Genomic DNA, 16,768 nt, shown 5'->3' with positions numbered 1-16,768 from the left:
ATCTAGATCACACAAAGTTGCCAGTTTGTCGTACCCTCTAAACTTTTAAAATTCATAACTTGGTTTATGTTTCTGATTTTTTTTTCTCCAAATTTTCATTGATTTACCTCTCTGATTTTGCTGTTTTGAAACAAAGCAACACAATATATCAGGATGCAATTTCACTTTGATTACAAAAACAAAGGAAAAAGGTAAATGAAGTGAAGAAGAACCAGCATTTATCAATATTTTTCTATATTCGCTTTTGCACAAGTTATTCCCTTTCCTGTCAAATTCTGACCCTAGCCAAAGCAAAAGCACTGAATCAGTCCTGACAGTGCTTTAAGTCCTTATTCCACAACTGCCACATTGACTCATAGAAATAGTGATATGGAAGCCTATCTACAGCCATGCTCAAGGTGAAGTCTTCAAGTTTGTTTGTGTCGCAGTATCTGCAGTACCATGTAGATGATGTCCTTGTAGTGTGTGGCATGACAGTGCTTGGTTGTCACAATTTAAGTTGATGCACTCTGTACTGAAACAGTGAAGTGTAATTGGGTGTCTAAGAAGCGGATATTTACAACTGTATGTGTGCTTGTGTATGCGTGTCTGTCTGTGTGCCAGTGTGTTTTGGTGTGTGACTGAGTGTATGTGAAGCTGTTATTATACAGAATATAAAAAGAAAAATGCATGTGGGTGTCTGTGTACCTAAAAAAAAAAAATGTCTGCAGTTCTTAACTGTGTCTCAGACCCCGTTTACAGTGCGGGGCTGGGCCGAGCCGCGGCCGAGCCCAGCCTCAATTGTGGGGCCGAGCCCCGCAATTTTGTCCGTTTACACTGCCGGGCTCGGCCACGCTTTTAATTCAAACCTTTCAATATTTTGTGGCGCTCTGCTTGTAAACAAATGCAATTTGGTATAGCCTGGTTTTCAGACCCTTTGCCAACTGGATTCCGTGGCGACAAAGTCGCCGTTCGGGCAAAGGCCTTTGCCGAAGGAAAAATCCTTTGCAGGACAAAATTACCTTAAACTATACTAGTTTTTGACGTTGAGGGGGTTAATATCGTGAATAGCAAAATAGTACGGGCAGAGGGTCTGGAAGCCAGACTAAAATTGGCCGCGCATTTGGCCCAGTTTGCGTTTACACCAAGAAGAGGCCGAGACCACCTCCAGAGCATGGCCAAGTGCGCGGCCAATTTTGGCCTCGCATTTGGCCTTTTGCGCGTTTACACTGAAATGAAGGAGGGCTCGGCCGCGGCTCGGCCGTGGCCGAGCCTCGCACTGTAAACGGGGTCCTACAAAACCCTGTCTGGTGTTTAAAAACAATGGAGAGCAATACCAATAAAGCGGAACACAGGTGGTAGTAGAACAATTCTCATTTGACGGACCTGACAAAAAAAAGACATCATATGCTTTGTTAGTGTTGTTTAATCATTTTACTGTATCGGAGTTTTTGTGTGCTTGTGTGTGGCTGTGCATGTGTGTTCAGGTCTGTCTGTATGTGTATGATGTCCTAGCTCTCCTCTTCAATTCTGCTGATGGGGGTGGGGGAGGGGTCCATCGAGGTGTGAGAACAGGACAATGGTGGCCTGAATGTATCACCAGGGGTCCATCAGAACCGTGATGAATAATAGATGATGTGTCACATTTTAGCTGCCTGGATGGACGACGTGTGCATTCAAGACATACAAACATGGCTGATTAACACGGGTGATACAATTGCTAAATCCACTGGACATTGTCATCAAGGTTATTGAAGGGATGAAAAGGCGATATGACTGTTGCGTTCTATCTTTGAGGAACTTCGCAATGTCTTTCTTTTGATAAGGAACACTGCTACATTTGAGTATTTATGATGGGCTGTTTTGTGTTTTGTGTTTCCATTTTCACCATGCGTGTATTTGTACAACGTGTAGATAATGAGTCTGGCATTTTCATCATAGAATGTTTTATAATGATCTGTGTTGGGTCTTGTATGTCCCATTCTGACATATTTGTGAATAAAAGTGACAGTTTCATCAAAAATGTCTGTAGAAATAAGTGAATGGAGGCTACTAAGGTTAACAATCATTGCAAAGCTTTTTGTCCATATTATCATTATACTATTTATATCTGAAAAAAAAAATCAACATCTGCTTATTACTATCTAATGTTTTCATACCATTGGCATAATGCTTTCAAAGACAAGAACTGTGTGTACGAAGAAGTAAAAATAAGAAAGCAGATATTCACTGGAAGTACATGTATAATTCAGTTTTTGCAGTTCAAGTTTGCAGCGACAAACAGCAGTGTTATTCCACTGTCAAGCACAATGGCCAGTGCCTGAAGTAAACTTGAGTGTCTTTTCACAAACTATCAGAGGTGGAGTGTACCTGTCTTCACTGTTAGGAAAGTGTTGAGAATTGTGCCTAAAAGATGAAAATAGGTAGAATGCTAACAAAGTATCTGCTTCGTTGAGGATATGAGTAATTTAATCAGCCCAAAATCTAACCTACAAAGAGAGCTTCCAGGGAGAAAATACCTGTAATGAGCAGACGTTTGAGAGTTTCTCTGACTGAGAGCAGATTTAAAAGGCTAAGCTGTATTCTTACTCAGACTGGGCTAATGGGGTACTTTTCTCCAATACGGAATGAGGGACAGCAAGTGGCCCCTTAATATTTTTTGTGCTGTGAGTACCAATTGTCACAGAAAACCCCATATTGTTGCGCACACTCTCCAAAGTCCATGGCTAGGAAAGGGTTAATAATTAGGGTACTCTGACTGGAAGTTACTGAGAATCTTGTATCTCACTAGTAAGGAAAATGAAAGGAAGCTATTTGACTTTTGAGAAATATGAGAGATTCAACCATCCCAAAATATTCCCTGAGATCACATTACCTAAAATGAAAATGTAACTCTACAGATTTGGTGATTTTCTGTGACAGACATTTGGTGAAAGGTGATTACTTTGTGAGGGTGACTATTTGGGGTAAAGTTCCACTTGTCGTTAGCATGTTGGGACCAGCCCTAAAGGGTAGGCTATTATCGGACAATGGGGTGCAATTTCAGGGGTCAGCGGAAATGGATTGTCCAGACACAATAGGCGGTTAAGTGCAAGGCTGATTTGATGGTCTTCTGATACTCACTGTAAGGTCATTACCCTCCAGACCCATGAATTCTTGACAGGGAAAATGGACTACAGAGAGTTTTAAGTTGCTTTAAAGCTGTAAAAATACTTCATACAAGTATACCTGAATATCTTAAAAACATACCTTTGTATTAATCTAGTCTGCAATCAGTTTACTGCAGGGCGCAGCTATCAGGTTATAACGTGATTGAAGTTTCATCATATTTCAGTCTTCATTTGTTGCAAAAAGATAGGCTTGAATAGTGGGGAGATTTTTTTGTTTGTTTTTTTTAGCATGTTAAAAGCTAAATATCTTTTGCAATTACTATTTACTTCTGCAACATGTACCTGTACAGTTGTAAATGTCCTTTGTGATAAAGGACATCCACAAGATTTATTAAGTTTGGGGCTTTGCCTCCCCCCTCCCCCCCCCCCCCCCATTTGCACAAATACATATTATGTCACCCTGTGACTACAGTTTCTCTATAACTTTGGAATACCAAGTGGTGACCACAATATCAGTGTACATTAATTCTTTTGCTTGCAAACACCATTATCAATTCAGTAATAGCTGTCATTGGTAATCAGTTTGACTTTCTATATGCTATTTGAAATTTAAAAAAAAAAATGCAAAAAAAAAATCTTCAAGCCATCATTCACTTTGGTATGATTCATTCACATTCACACTCAGCTTTGTCAGAGTCGTAATCTACTCCTGAAAAAGAATGTTGATGTAAGGATATATACAAATACAACTTGTAGTAGTTGAGAATTTGCCAAGATCTCACAAAAAGTCTTGCTGGTCACTTGAATTTCTCCATCTCCTGCTGTTTTGACGCCAAACTCCTACAAGGGAAGAAAAAGGAGGCCAAAAATGTGTGTAGGGAGGGATTTTTACCCTTTATGTGGTCTCTATCCAACTGTGTATTAAGACTCCTTGATGGTTTTAATCCGACTGCCAAGTTGAATATCCCTTACAAAGTACTATCCATAGTGGAATGACTCCTTAGCTGCTTGTTTGTATAGTTTATTGTCAGTAACTGTCTGGAAGCAGCTACTTTACTGGATGGGACTCACAGCCAGCATTCCTTGTGAGTAGCTAAGGTGATTACTTCCCTTCTTAATGGGGATAAGGTCACACAATTAGCATTTTACAGTTTGAAGATGTTTGATTTCATGACGGCGCGCACACACACACACACACACACACACACACACATAAACACACTGTCAGCAGACCTCACAGTCCATTTGAATACTTTGAATTAGTCTCAAACAAGGCAATGCCCTCATTTAAACAATAACAACAAAACAAACTACTGATAATCATCTGTTTTCTCTGTCTCATGATTCTCTTTATGAGATCATTGCAGAATGTAAAAGAAAAGCAAAACCACCAAAGAGAACTGATCACATTTGATCGTCCCATACAAGTATCATATCAAGATCTAAGCCTCACTATTCTCTGAAAAAGACATTTCCTGATTTATTTCATAATGACAGAGAAACACTAGACAGTTTTGACAGAGCAATCTAATTTGGTACTTTGTTGTTGAAAAAAGAACATATTAGTTTTGAAAATTGCAAAAGTTATGTTTGTTGAGATAGAAACTGGATAAAATACTGGATTCTAGTGCCATATAAGTGGAGAGAAAGGAGGAAATATGCTTGAAAAGCAGCCATTTAAAGACTGAGATGGAAGAAACACAAGCAGATAGGTTGAAGGTGTGACTATGACTACATAATATCAAGGGGAAAGAGCTGAAGTTAGAGGGTTTAAAAAAGTGAGAAGCCCTGTTTGGGTATGTGTGTGACTACTGCCCTCTATTGAGATGATCATTAGAGGCAAGGCCATTGTGCCACTGTTTGCCATCAGACAGCTTGTCAATATATGCACAGTGAGTAGTGTGTTTGGGAGGACGCACAGAATGAAGTTGCTGTTTTCAGTTTTGCCTTTTGGATGTCTCAGCACCTGTGCACAATCACACAACACTTTTCCCTGTGGATACCTGTTTCAATACATGCCCCCTCTTGTGGAGAAATCTAGAGTTGTCCATGTTATAGAGATATTCCAAGGAAGTTCTGTGTGGGAGGGAAATATCATGTCATCTGTTCAACTCCACCTGCGAAAAATTCTTCTTTTGTTTTCTCAAAAGATTTTTTTTTTTCAAAACCAAAAGAAACATTTTTCCTTAAAAAAAAAAGAAGAACTGATGTGCCCAAGCAGACAGCAATGTGTACAAGTATATATTTATTACCCTCCTCTAAAAAGCAATTTAAAAAAAAACCCTAAAAGAAGCAGAGGTCATCTTAGTGGGAAGGAAAATTGTTTGGTCATCAAATAACAGCTGTTAAATTTTAAAAAGGGCCATGAGTGCAGTGTTTTCCAATAAAATTTAATGTGAAACACAAAAATACCACTTTATGGTTTAGAATCTAGTTGTAAAGGGATGGGTACAGTTTTAGTTCAGATGGCAGGCTTCAGGTTCCCAATTCTTTGGTAAGATAATGAGAAACCTCTTACGAAATATTAAAAAAGCATATAATTCTATGAGGAATTCAAAGTTTGTTTGATGAAAATTGGTTTTGAAAGGGCTGAGGCATCCAAAACAAAGCAATCCTGATAAAAGGAGGAACTCACCTTTCGTTAGGATTGCTTTGTTTTACTTTGTATTTGGATATCTCAGCCTTTTCAAAAACGAATCTCATCAAGGTAACTTCGAATTCCTCCTAGATTTGCATGTTTTTTCATATTTCATAAGTGGTTTTGCAATTATCTGGCAAAAAGTTAGAAGCTGAATCACCATCTTAACCAAAACTATACCATCCCTTTAACATGACAGAAAAGTTTCAAAATGCCTAGCACACAAAGTGATCTATTATCAAGAAAATGGGAGTTTTATTAACAGTGCCTCTTCCAATATTAAGAGGAAATGAGGTTTTAATGGCAGAGCTTGTCTTTCTAGATACAATGTGACCTCATGTTTGGCCTTAAGACATGGATGTCTAGTGTCACAGTGCCACACAAGTTGGAGAGAGAGAGGGGGGGGGCGAGGGGGAGTAGGAAAGAGACGAGAGGAGAGAGAAGAGGAGGGAAGAGAGAAACCATGAGAACTCCTATTTTGGATGTCCTAACTTTGCCATCATCATTTCTGCCTGAGTGAGATAGAGAATGAACTACATGCAGTCACGAGAGGCGAACTTCTCTCCCCTATTGTTCCTTGTCCACTGAAGCTTACTCTATTGTATTGTATGGGGGGGGGGGGGGAGAGGAACCGAGGGAAAAAAGAGGGGTGCGTGCATTATCACTTGTCGGTGCACAAGAAGCGGTTTGGATGCTTTCAATGGGTGCTCTGACGTGAGGCCCGACTTGTACTTACCGAACTGTCATATTTGCCAGGGATTGTTTTCCTTTTTACCCCCTCTCCTCTCTGCACACTCTGGTCATTGTGATGAAGTGAAAGGCTCATGCGGAGCTCACAAGAAGGGAGCAGTCTGTTAGGCTAGTCGCGTGGGATCAAAAAACAGAAGAAAAAAAAGTAGGAGAGAGCAGAGAGGATGAGCGTTAAGCCCAAGGCATATAGACAGAAGACTTACGCCAGAGGTGTGTGGCACGGTGCTCTAACGGTTCTGGCACACTTCTGGAATGCTCCTGTTCTGTTAATGAAGACCCAAGAAGACAATAGTGGGGATTAAGGGCGTGATGCCACTGGTGGATTAGCAAGCAGGAGCAGCCCCACTTGTCCCCCAACACACTGGATATAAGCAGAAACAGAGTGGATGTTGGTAGATTTAAGTTGGTTCGAGAATATGTTTGACATCTTTGACTCTCAAGGAGTTGGATGTGTTCAGTGTGCAGGAGTTCACCTGACAGTCTTGGCAAATGGAGGCGAGCAACATTTCGCACATCAACCTTGAGGAATTTGATCGTGGAAATTGTGATTGTTGTATGTGCTCGGCATTTTTAGATGAGTTATGTGTCATTGATGTCCACATTTTTCTGTGACTTATATCTTCCTTGAAGCAAATGCGAATTGAAGACCAGGTACTCATGACTGAGCTGAAGTTATCATTGCGAGACCTGCCATAGGTTTGTGTGGCCAGAAAATTTAAATTGTTGCATTTCCCATACTTGATCAATGTTTGGAACCAAGTGAAAAACATGAAGAATGAGAGAGACTTTGTTATGGGATGGTAGAATTGCAAAGTTTTCCTGATGAGCTTATTGATTAAAAGTCTTTCTGTGAGATAGAAAGATGTCTTCCATTTCAGTAGCTGGCAGTAGGACTCGTACATCAAAGCGAGATGACTGCATGCAGGAAGCCTGCATTGACAGCAGAACATCAGATGCACATGGAAATACTCGTGAACGATGTCATGCCATGATGGACGAGTCGAAACTATCCTATTCTCCATACATCTCCATGTCTCCCGCTTTGAAATGTACTGCATTCTGCCAAAAGTTATCTCTGTGTGTCCAGCATCATGCCTCAAACTTCTCCCGGAGATTAGAGGAGGCACTCTTGGGTCTGATGAACAGGTGTTCATGCTCCAAATGCCTCCAGAATCATTGGACATTGTGTGTACATCACAGAAAAGAGACTGGAGGTCCTGGAAACATGTCATGTTCAACTGATTACGAGAAAGAGTCAGATACCAGACACATCCCTGACAATATTTGTCACCATCAACGTCACAAGTCTTCATCTCATCATCCCATGCCATCCTGTCTTCCTCGGAAGAGAGCCGGAAGCTCTGGATCAAGTTTTGACTCTAGTCTTTCTTTCATTTTTCTTGTATTTATCATACTTTCATCTTGCACAGTATCAGTCTATGGTAAGTTTCCCCATCAGTATGAAAGAAATGGCAGGATTTGAATTCTTCTGTGGGGGGAGGGGGAATTTGACATTTACCTGTTGATGGTGAAGGTGAAAATGATGATGGTGATGATGATGATGAAGATGATGATGATGATGATGACAGTGATGACAATGATGATGATGATGATGATGAGGAGGAGGATGACGACGATGATGATGATGACGGCAATATCAATGAAACTAGCCAGATGATGTTGACAGAGATGATGATTGACATGGTAACAGTGATGATAAAGAAGATGATAAATGATATGGATGATGTTGGTAGGAGATGCAGTGGTGGTGATGATAGTGATGATGACGCTATGTAAATATTAGCAATGCCTCTTTATAAATTGTGTGTTTGTCCTTAATGGGGAATCTAGGAAAAGTATCTGTCATTTTTATCACTCAAATCATGGTGTCGTACTTGAAAACATTTGGTACATTAAATAGTAGCTGCTTTTTTTTTTCTTTTTTTTTTGTACTTCCAAAAGAGTACATATGTGTAAGAAATTCTAGTTCCACAGAACTCTTTTCAAGCAATGTATGCAGTTGCAAAACTTTCACAATTCATGGGTTATCTGTTTAAAGCCATATATCCATGTCCATGTGAAATAAAGCAGAAAATAGAATAGAAAAGCAATGACTTTCTTGCATGTACATGTACAATGTACATTGGAAATATCAAACTGTATATTTATCTATTTATCATATCTAAACATGCATAAATAGATGTATGAATATTGATAATTGAGTGAAACTGAATTATGAAGAATCACAAGTTACTGTCTTTTTGCTTTCAGGTCAGGACCCTTGTGACCCAAACCCATGTCAAAATGGAGGATCCTGCTCTGGGGCTTTTGGCCAGGCAAATTTCACCTGCAGCTGTCCTGCTGGATATGCTGGAAATCAGTGCCAAATAAGTAAGTGATGATGAATGCTTTGAAGATAAAGCAAACCAAAAATGTTTCTGTTTTGTGTGTACATTACTTCCCAATTACATACATGTATCTATAGTCAAACACACACACAAAAACAGACATGTTATATGTGCACGCATATATGTAAATAAATGAATAGATATAGAACTAACTGTACATCAGTTATTACTTTTTTTTTTTTTTTGATACGGCAACAGTAGACTTTATGATATGTATGAAGTTGAATTGAATGTATCAATGCAATATTGGCATTTACATAACCACACACGACTCCTTGTGAAAAGATACAGTATCACATCATCGTATTGAAGCACATTTACAAATGCCTCTATGCAGAGAACTTTTCTAACCATTGCTTCCATATTAAACACACTTTGATATACAAGTGTACCATTTAAATATCTTAAAGCAAAATGAAGCATATGAACCTTCAAAAGTATCATAAAAGCAAAGGTTACCCTGAAAGTAATAGATAAAAGCAAAAAAAAAAAAAAAAAATCAGTTATTACTTTAGTATTCCTATGCCTGTGTGAATATTGTACATCTTTTTTTTTTGTCACTCTCATTCTCTCTGACACTCTTAGTTTTCTTACAATATATCTTAGCCAGTATTCATAGGAAATATACATCAGGGTGAAATTGAGATTTTGCAAGTACAAGGAAATAAAACCCAAAGAATTAATCGGGGCAAATGTGAGTAGATATTGGGCAGTATCGAGAAAGTTACTACTTGGTCTACTTATTTCTTTGTTATCCATTTGTGGAAAGAACAATCTCCTGCATAAACATGCTGTGAAGATAAGGTTTGTAGTTTGTGAATTAGGCATAAGAACCTTATATACTCTTCTTAACTTCCTGTTTTATTGCATTTAGTAATCAATACATGCATGTCTGTTGCCCTAAGTTTTGATGATACTGTATGAAATGATATAAACACTACTATCAATACATGGTTGCTAATTTAGCAATTGCAGTAGACTGATACTTATCTTACAATCAATGTCAGTTCTATATGGCTGGGCCATTGTGTGAGTGGTGTCCCCTGGGTGCTTAAAGTGAAGGATGTGGTACCCTATAGATAATGCTGGCTGGTATAATCAATCAAAATCCCACAGTGAACCTAAACGTCTTCACATGTAATTACATGAAATGTAGGCCTAAAGATTGCATCAGCCCAGCACAGAGCTGAAATTATCAATATCTCATCAGAGAATAGGTAGCAATTGAAAGCAATCCCATAATCAATGATGTTTCTGAGTCAGGGAGGCCCCTTTGTTGGATTGATGTGTCATTGTTGCCTGAAAGGGGAAATACACTATGTAATGAAACCAATAAGGACCCATTGATAGCATCATTTCAGTGCTCGGCTGAAGTTATCAATATCTAATAGCTGTGAAGACAGGAACAGAAGATGAAGGGACATACAGAATGACAAAGAACCAGACTAAACAGGAAAGGGATTAACTGAACTGTTCATTTCTCACGAGCCATTCAACGGCCGCGCGAGGCAATTGGCACTAATCTTCGAGTGCGACACTCTCCTCCACAGCGTTCCTAAATTATTCATGAATTGCCACAATAATGTTGTCCATGTCTCGTGCACAGCTGAGCGACAAAAGTGCAAGAATGCTCAGCCACATGAAAACATTGTTCACACTGCCGGCTCTGCCTCATCACAAACTGCTTTTGAAGAAGTATCCGAGGCGTTATACGGGGAACAATGGGATTTTAAAGAGGGTAGTGTTATAGTCTTCTGAAGCAAATTTGCCCGAAGGGGGATGGAGACCTTCGGGGAAGAGTGGATGGCTAATAGGGAGAAAATGCTGGTCAAACCACTTCAGAGTGACTTTTCTCCAAGGAGTAACAGATGGATGTGTTTGATTTCTATGCATAATTAAAATGTTCTCCTTGTTTGTCAGACACAGAGCCTTGTAATCTCTTTTGAAATCATGTTTGTATGCAGCAACGAGTAATGTAAAGTAATGTTCTAGTTACAGGCGAGGGTTACATCTTAGCAGCTCATATTCTCATCAGAAATGTTCCCATGTATACTTAACTATGTTACCAAGCAATATGACAAATATACATGCATATATATATATATATATATATATATATATATATATATATACATTTACACAAACATGCATTATCTGAAATACCTGTGTATGTTCTACATTTGTTTTATTATTATACTTCTCATTAAGTACTGTGGAAAGAAAAAAGCAATTCAATTCTCCAAACATAAATTTGAGAAAGAGATTAGTAGTGTAGAGGGGTGAGCTTGCAAATCTTGCGATCTTACTAATTTTACATTGTACAGAGGGTAACATTTGATGAAAAAAAAAATCAGCCATTATATTTCTTGTCTGCAAACTCTGATTGTTTTAAATGATTTTATATTGATGATGAGAAGAAAGAACTATAGGTGTGGAAAGGCATTTTATGGATTTTGAGGCAATTTGAAAGCCCATTGCATTTTATAGGAATAAGAGGCCAGAGTAACTTTTTTTTTTTTGGACACTGCCATGGCCAAGTAAAGGAGGTGTGCAGAAATTTGAAGCTATCAAATCCATCGTGCCTGAAACTTGCATCAGTTCAGATGGTGGCAGCCAAGAAGATTGTCATCTAGCTACCATTGATTTGCCCTCTTTGTGGATCACTCCTCCTGCAATTGTCCAATTCACGGATTGAGGGAAGATTGAATTGATGGAATTATGTGGTGATGCCTGAGAGTTCAGAAAAAAGAAAAAGAAAAAGAAAAAAGACATTGTTGTGCACACAATCCTTGGAACCGGATTTTGGGTCGTATGAAAGTGACGTTGATTCTTTTTGAGAACGTAAAGCTGGATTATCTCACATCCTGAGGGAGAATTGGCATTAACTTACTGCATCTTTGTTGATACTGTACGAGCTGAAATCTTCGCGTACAGATATTTTCGCGAATTGCTACTTGGAGGACATTTTCGCGTGTTGTTTATTTCGCGGTTACGAGGGTCTAACTGAACTTACTAAATCGCACGTTGTTATTTTCGCGTGTTGTTATTTTCGCGGTTCGAAGGCGATTCGCGAAATTCGCGAAAATAAAACCACCGCGAAAATTTCAGCTCGTACAGTATATGCAGGGATATTGAAGTGGGTTCTGAAGGAGAAAGATTTGCTCTTTTGTTGTTCATTTTGTTTTTTTGATATCATTTTTGAAGCTACAAGGGTGTGTTTGTTAATGTGGTGTTGCATATAAAGCCTTTGAATAAGCAGACACAACTTTAGCCCATTTAAAGGAGAGTCAATGTTTTACTCATACAGTAGACTTGTGAAAAAAAAAAGATTAAATGCGATATGTAGCACTGAGAGTTCACAAATGGTACTTTCACTATCTAAAATTCTCCCCATTTCTCTTTACTTTCTAATTTATCTGTAGATGTTGCTAGGTACACTGATTTAGCATTGCTCAGTAGGAATGTGTTACTTTTAGGTGCAAAGAGTGTCATCTACCAAGTATGTGTTTAACCGGCTTCGTTCAATATTCTAAAATCTCTATCGACTTTGCACAGGGCTCACAAAATTCTGGAGGCAAGGGATTCAAATTTATCGATTGCAGCTTGTCAGTCACAACAGTGAAGAGTCAATTTGAACCCCTCCCACTTTTGATGTGCTCCCTGCCAATATTTCTTTGATAGCAACACTGCTACATCTCCAAAGCTTTTTACACGTATATCGTAAAGGTGGAAAATATTCAATATTTTCTGTATTACAAAAGCCACTGCCATAGCAGATTCTTCCCTGAATGTGCCATTCACTTGGGCATATTTCCCATACAGTGCACTCCCCTTATAACGAACAAGGTTTTAACAAAATTCCAGTTACAACGAAGTAAAAATTCAAGCCGCAACAGTATCCGCTCTTTGTTCGTTATTGTTTATCAGTTCGGTTGTAACGAAATTTCTATATAACGAAAGAAAATTGCCAGTCCCAAGGACTTTGATATATCATTCCACTGTACTTCAGATACTGCCTTTCTGTTTTCATCAAACTCACAAAATCGACAATAAGAAGAAATAAAAAAGGCGAAAACCCTAGTATGTTCTGATGCATTTTGGGAAGTTCTAACATTTCATATGATATGTATTTTACCATCCATCATGTTTTAGTTGCAGTCTTTTGAACTCTAATGCAAAATACAGAGATAAAAATCTGTGTATTGCTCTTTTCAAAATGCCAGATTACCAACAATAGATTCACACCCGCAGTATAAAGATACCGTTTCCTCTTTAGCGATTAGGAAATGAGTTCTGCTAAGGACAAAGAGGCATTTCAAATGGATCTGTTGCTTTTAATTGACAGGGAACTTCAGGTTTCTTAGAGCTTGAATAAGGAAGGGACAAGGTGCCCGCCTCTTTTCCTGTTATGAAAAGAACTCTTTGATTATATGTCAGCAGCAGAAATGAAAACACTCCATTTGTGCATTCACTTTCAAACGGAAGAGAAGTTTCGCTGATCGCAGATTAGATAGGAGTTATGTCCTGAGAGGATCGAACTGTTAAAAAGAGCTTTGGTTTCTAATCCGGTGTGTCAATAGTCTGAGAGGAGGGAAAATTGTATTTTTGGTGGCAATAACCGGAACTTTGAGAAATGTTCCAGGCATCTCTATCAAGGGCAAATAAGTCATATTAAATAATAGGTATTAACAAGGGCAACTCATTTTTAGCATCAAACTCAGAAGAAAAATGATACTTTGACCACATCGATGGGAAGGTAGTGATAATCATAAGAGGCAATGTGCCCCTTGTAACTGATATACCCAGGGCAAGATTTTCATGTACTTCAAAGTGTTAACAATCAACTGCAGGGATCAGATAGGATTAGGATAACAGGCCCAGCCATCTCGGAATCTTGATTATGACTTTGTGATATTGTTGCAATTTATGTTCTCTCTGTTAGCGGAGGGGCGGTGGACAAAGGATATATTTCCTGTGCATACAGCATAAGAGATAAAAGTCATGTTATGTGTTTGAGTGTGTCAATCAAAAATAAAAACATGTTGTTAAAGTATTGTGTGAGAATCCATCATAGCCTCAAAGCAAAGTAAGGAGTAAGTCTGTGTGTGAGAATAAAACAAGTCTGGATAGTTTTCAGTCAACATGTATCATGTACAACAAAATCTGAAATCTAAATTTCTTGTCATCACTGTAAGGAAAGCTTCAAGATCCAAGACTAAGAAATGCTCAGCATTCTAACTATAACTTGTACTTGACAAGCGCACTCATCATACAGAGCATGCTTTTGATATATAAAGCAAATCTTGGATAAAGCCGAAGAGATGACTAGTTTCCAGTATGTGAGTTTGTATGATTCACATTCTGTAAGGTAGTTCCGTGTTATAGTGCAGAATAGGCATGCTGCTGAGATGTTGTATTGACTCAAATGTGGGTCCATGGGGTAGTGAGGGCAACGCCTTTGTGATGTTTTCAAAGTGATGGGCGTCTCAATCATGTGTATATAATCGACCTCAAAGCTGATGGCATGCAAGGACCCAAATTCTTAAAAGTTTAACTCACGAACAGCCCTAGATAGAATTTGTACGCATTACATCATGTCCTTGTAGCTAACAGTTCATGCTACATTCAGAGCTCTCTCTGATGACAAACCAATGGCAAATCCACTTAAAGTCTAGAATGAATCTTTGTTGAATACATTGACAAACAGTCTGTGGTCAAAGAAATGAAAGGTTGGGGGGAACGTTGCACCTTATGACATTCCCCTTTCAGTACTGGAGTCTGCCTAAATTTATAGTCGTAGAATTCCATGGTGTTTTAGGTCTAGGAGCAGCCATTGGTACTTTATGACACTGTCATTGTGTTTCGTTTGCCAAGCCTGCCATACCCAAGTTTTATTCGTGTTTGCATTCATCTCCTATTTTCATTTGTATTGTACCCCTGTCGCCAATGCCCTTGCAATGGGTGTCCTATTGTATTCCTGTCATATTGCATCTTACTGGGCGCTGATGAGCTTCATTGGACTATTGTCATAGTTTCTATATAGATCGTGTATGTGTGTTGCCTCAGTGTGGCGGATAAAGTTGGCGATGAATGGAAATCCACAATTATCAGACAATGTAGAATACAAAAATCTTAAATATTTCAAAGACTCACAATGAATTTGCTAGGAATCCATTTTACTCCGTACACTCTAAGCTAAGGAATTGAACTTTGGTTTTGGCAGTGTCTGTCAAGTGGAATCTATTCTCAGCCTGCTTGATTATTCTTTGCTCAAGTTATATACATAACTGACATCAATACAGCAACAAACCTTTGAGTTTTCCTTTTACGGTATATCTGTACTTTTGAAATTTTTTCTGTACCACCAAGTTTTAAATTAGGAGATTGCTATGGCTTCAAAATGAAACTTTATGATAGCATTATGGGATATCTAAAAGATTTTACACCCATTCAATTTCCTTCCCCTTACAATGATCTTTGAGTCAAGGTTGCTTTTTTTTTTTTTTCAACAGATGGAAGATGTACTATTATAGTATTACTCAACAATAAACAACACCAACCTCAGAAGAGAGAGAAATTCAATCATTTTAACCACAAGGATATCATACTATTATCTTAGCAAACAGATAATAGATCTTACATGTGGTGTGGGTTTATTGATTATGTTGACGAAAAACTGACACAGTCATTTGTGTAGACCAAAAAAAAACCAAAAACAGATGAAAGACACACTAAAAGCAAGAAATGTCTGTATCTGTAATTCTGTATCAATTCTGCCTCTCGCCTCTTTTCTTTTTGCCTTGATGATTGTCAGTCAAGAGACTTAAACAATCTTTGAGAGGATGAGGTGTTGTAGCCATATCATCCCTTGGCTGTTTATCCCATGACTAATCCAATCGGCTTTTAGTGGGAAAGTGTCAAGATACACTGTAAACTCTGACTGCAACACACATTGCAAAAAGTGCTGAAGTGGGAGGAGGCTAACATTGCAAACCTTTCAAGTGTTTGATGAGGCTTACAGTCTCTCCCATTCCCCCCCCCCCCAAATTCTTTCAAAATTGTAGAATCACATTGATTACTTAGTGCACAAAATGTAACTGTCATGAATAAGGAAGTAGTGGTTCGTATCAGAATCTTGAATATAGCGCTGGTATCATACTTGTCAGTAGAATTTACTGTATTGTGATCTCTCCATTATTTTTCCTTTCAGGGAATCTGTGAGACAAGGGAGAAATATATTTTGGCATTCATTGTTTAATGACAGGGTCGGTATTTGTTCAACACGTTGAAGAATGTTCTTGTCAGTTTGCTTGTTGTTGTGTTGAAATTGCTGGTGCAAGAATTCTTTTATTTTGAGCATCAGGCATGCCTGGCTGGCTTCCATGCTCCATCACAGCCCACTTCAGCTTCAATGCAACAATTTCTATCTGGGAGAAGAAATATTTGAACATACATGCTTGTATGCATTGTTTGTTGTTTTTGTTTGTTTGTTTGTTGTTGTTGTTGTTGTTGTATTTTTTGGGGGGGTGTGGGGGTAATGCAACTTATCATATTAAGTTTTAGAGTTAGGCTCATACGTTGTATGACAACTATAAAAATGCTGAGTTGCCCTTTCACCCACATCTTTACTATAACTTTCATTCATGTACGATTTATTTTTTTTTCTTTCTCTTATAGTATGAAATATCGCTAGGACAGGTATTGGAGGATATTAGACATTGTGAGTACTGCTAATATGTGTCATAACCTGCCCAATTTATGATATTGCCTCCAAACGTATACAATTTGATAAATGATCACAACTATTTCACATTCCAAAGTGTGTGTGTGTGTGTGTGTGTGTGTGTGTGTGTTTATATGTACTTTTTTGTGCGGATTGTTTG

General features: G+C 38.4%; 1 protein-coding gene across 1 annotated transcript in view; it reads left to right on the top strand.

Moving 5' to 3' along the window:
* LOC140228447 (cadherin-23-like) overlaps positions 1-16,768 on the top strand; it is a 145,759-nt gene that overhangs the window by 37,839 nt on the left and 91,152 nt on the right. The window contains exon 32 of the mRNA XM_072308662.1: positions 8,749-8,868. Within this exon, the coding sequence (XP_072164763.1) occupies positions 8,749-8,868 (120 nt within the window). The remainder of the gene's footprint in view (positions 1-8,748; positions 8,869-16,768) is intronic.

This window comes from Diadema setosum, chromosome 5 (genome assembly GCF_964275005.1).
Source record: "Diadema setosum chromosome 5, eeDiaSeto1, whole genome shotgun sequence".
Classification (NCBI taxonomy): domain Eukaryota; kingdom Metazoa; phylum Echinodermata; class Echinoidea; order Diadematoida; family Diadematidae; genus Diadema; species Diadema setosum.
This window is presented reverse-complemented; position numbering and strand designations above follow the sequence as displayed.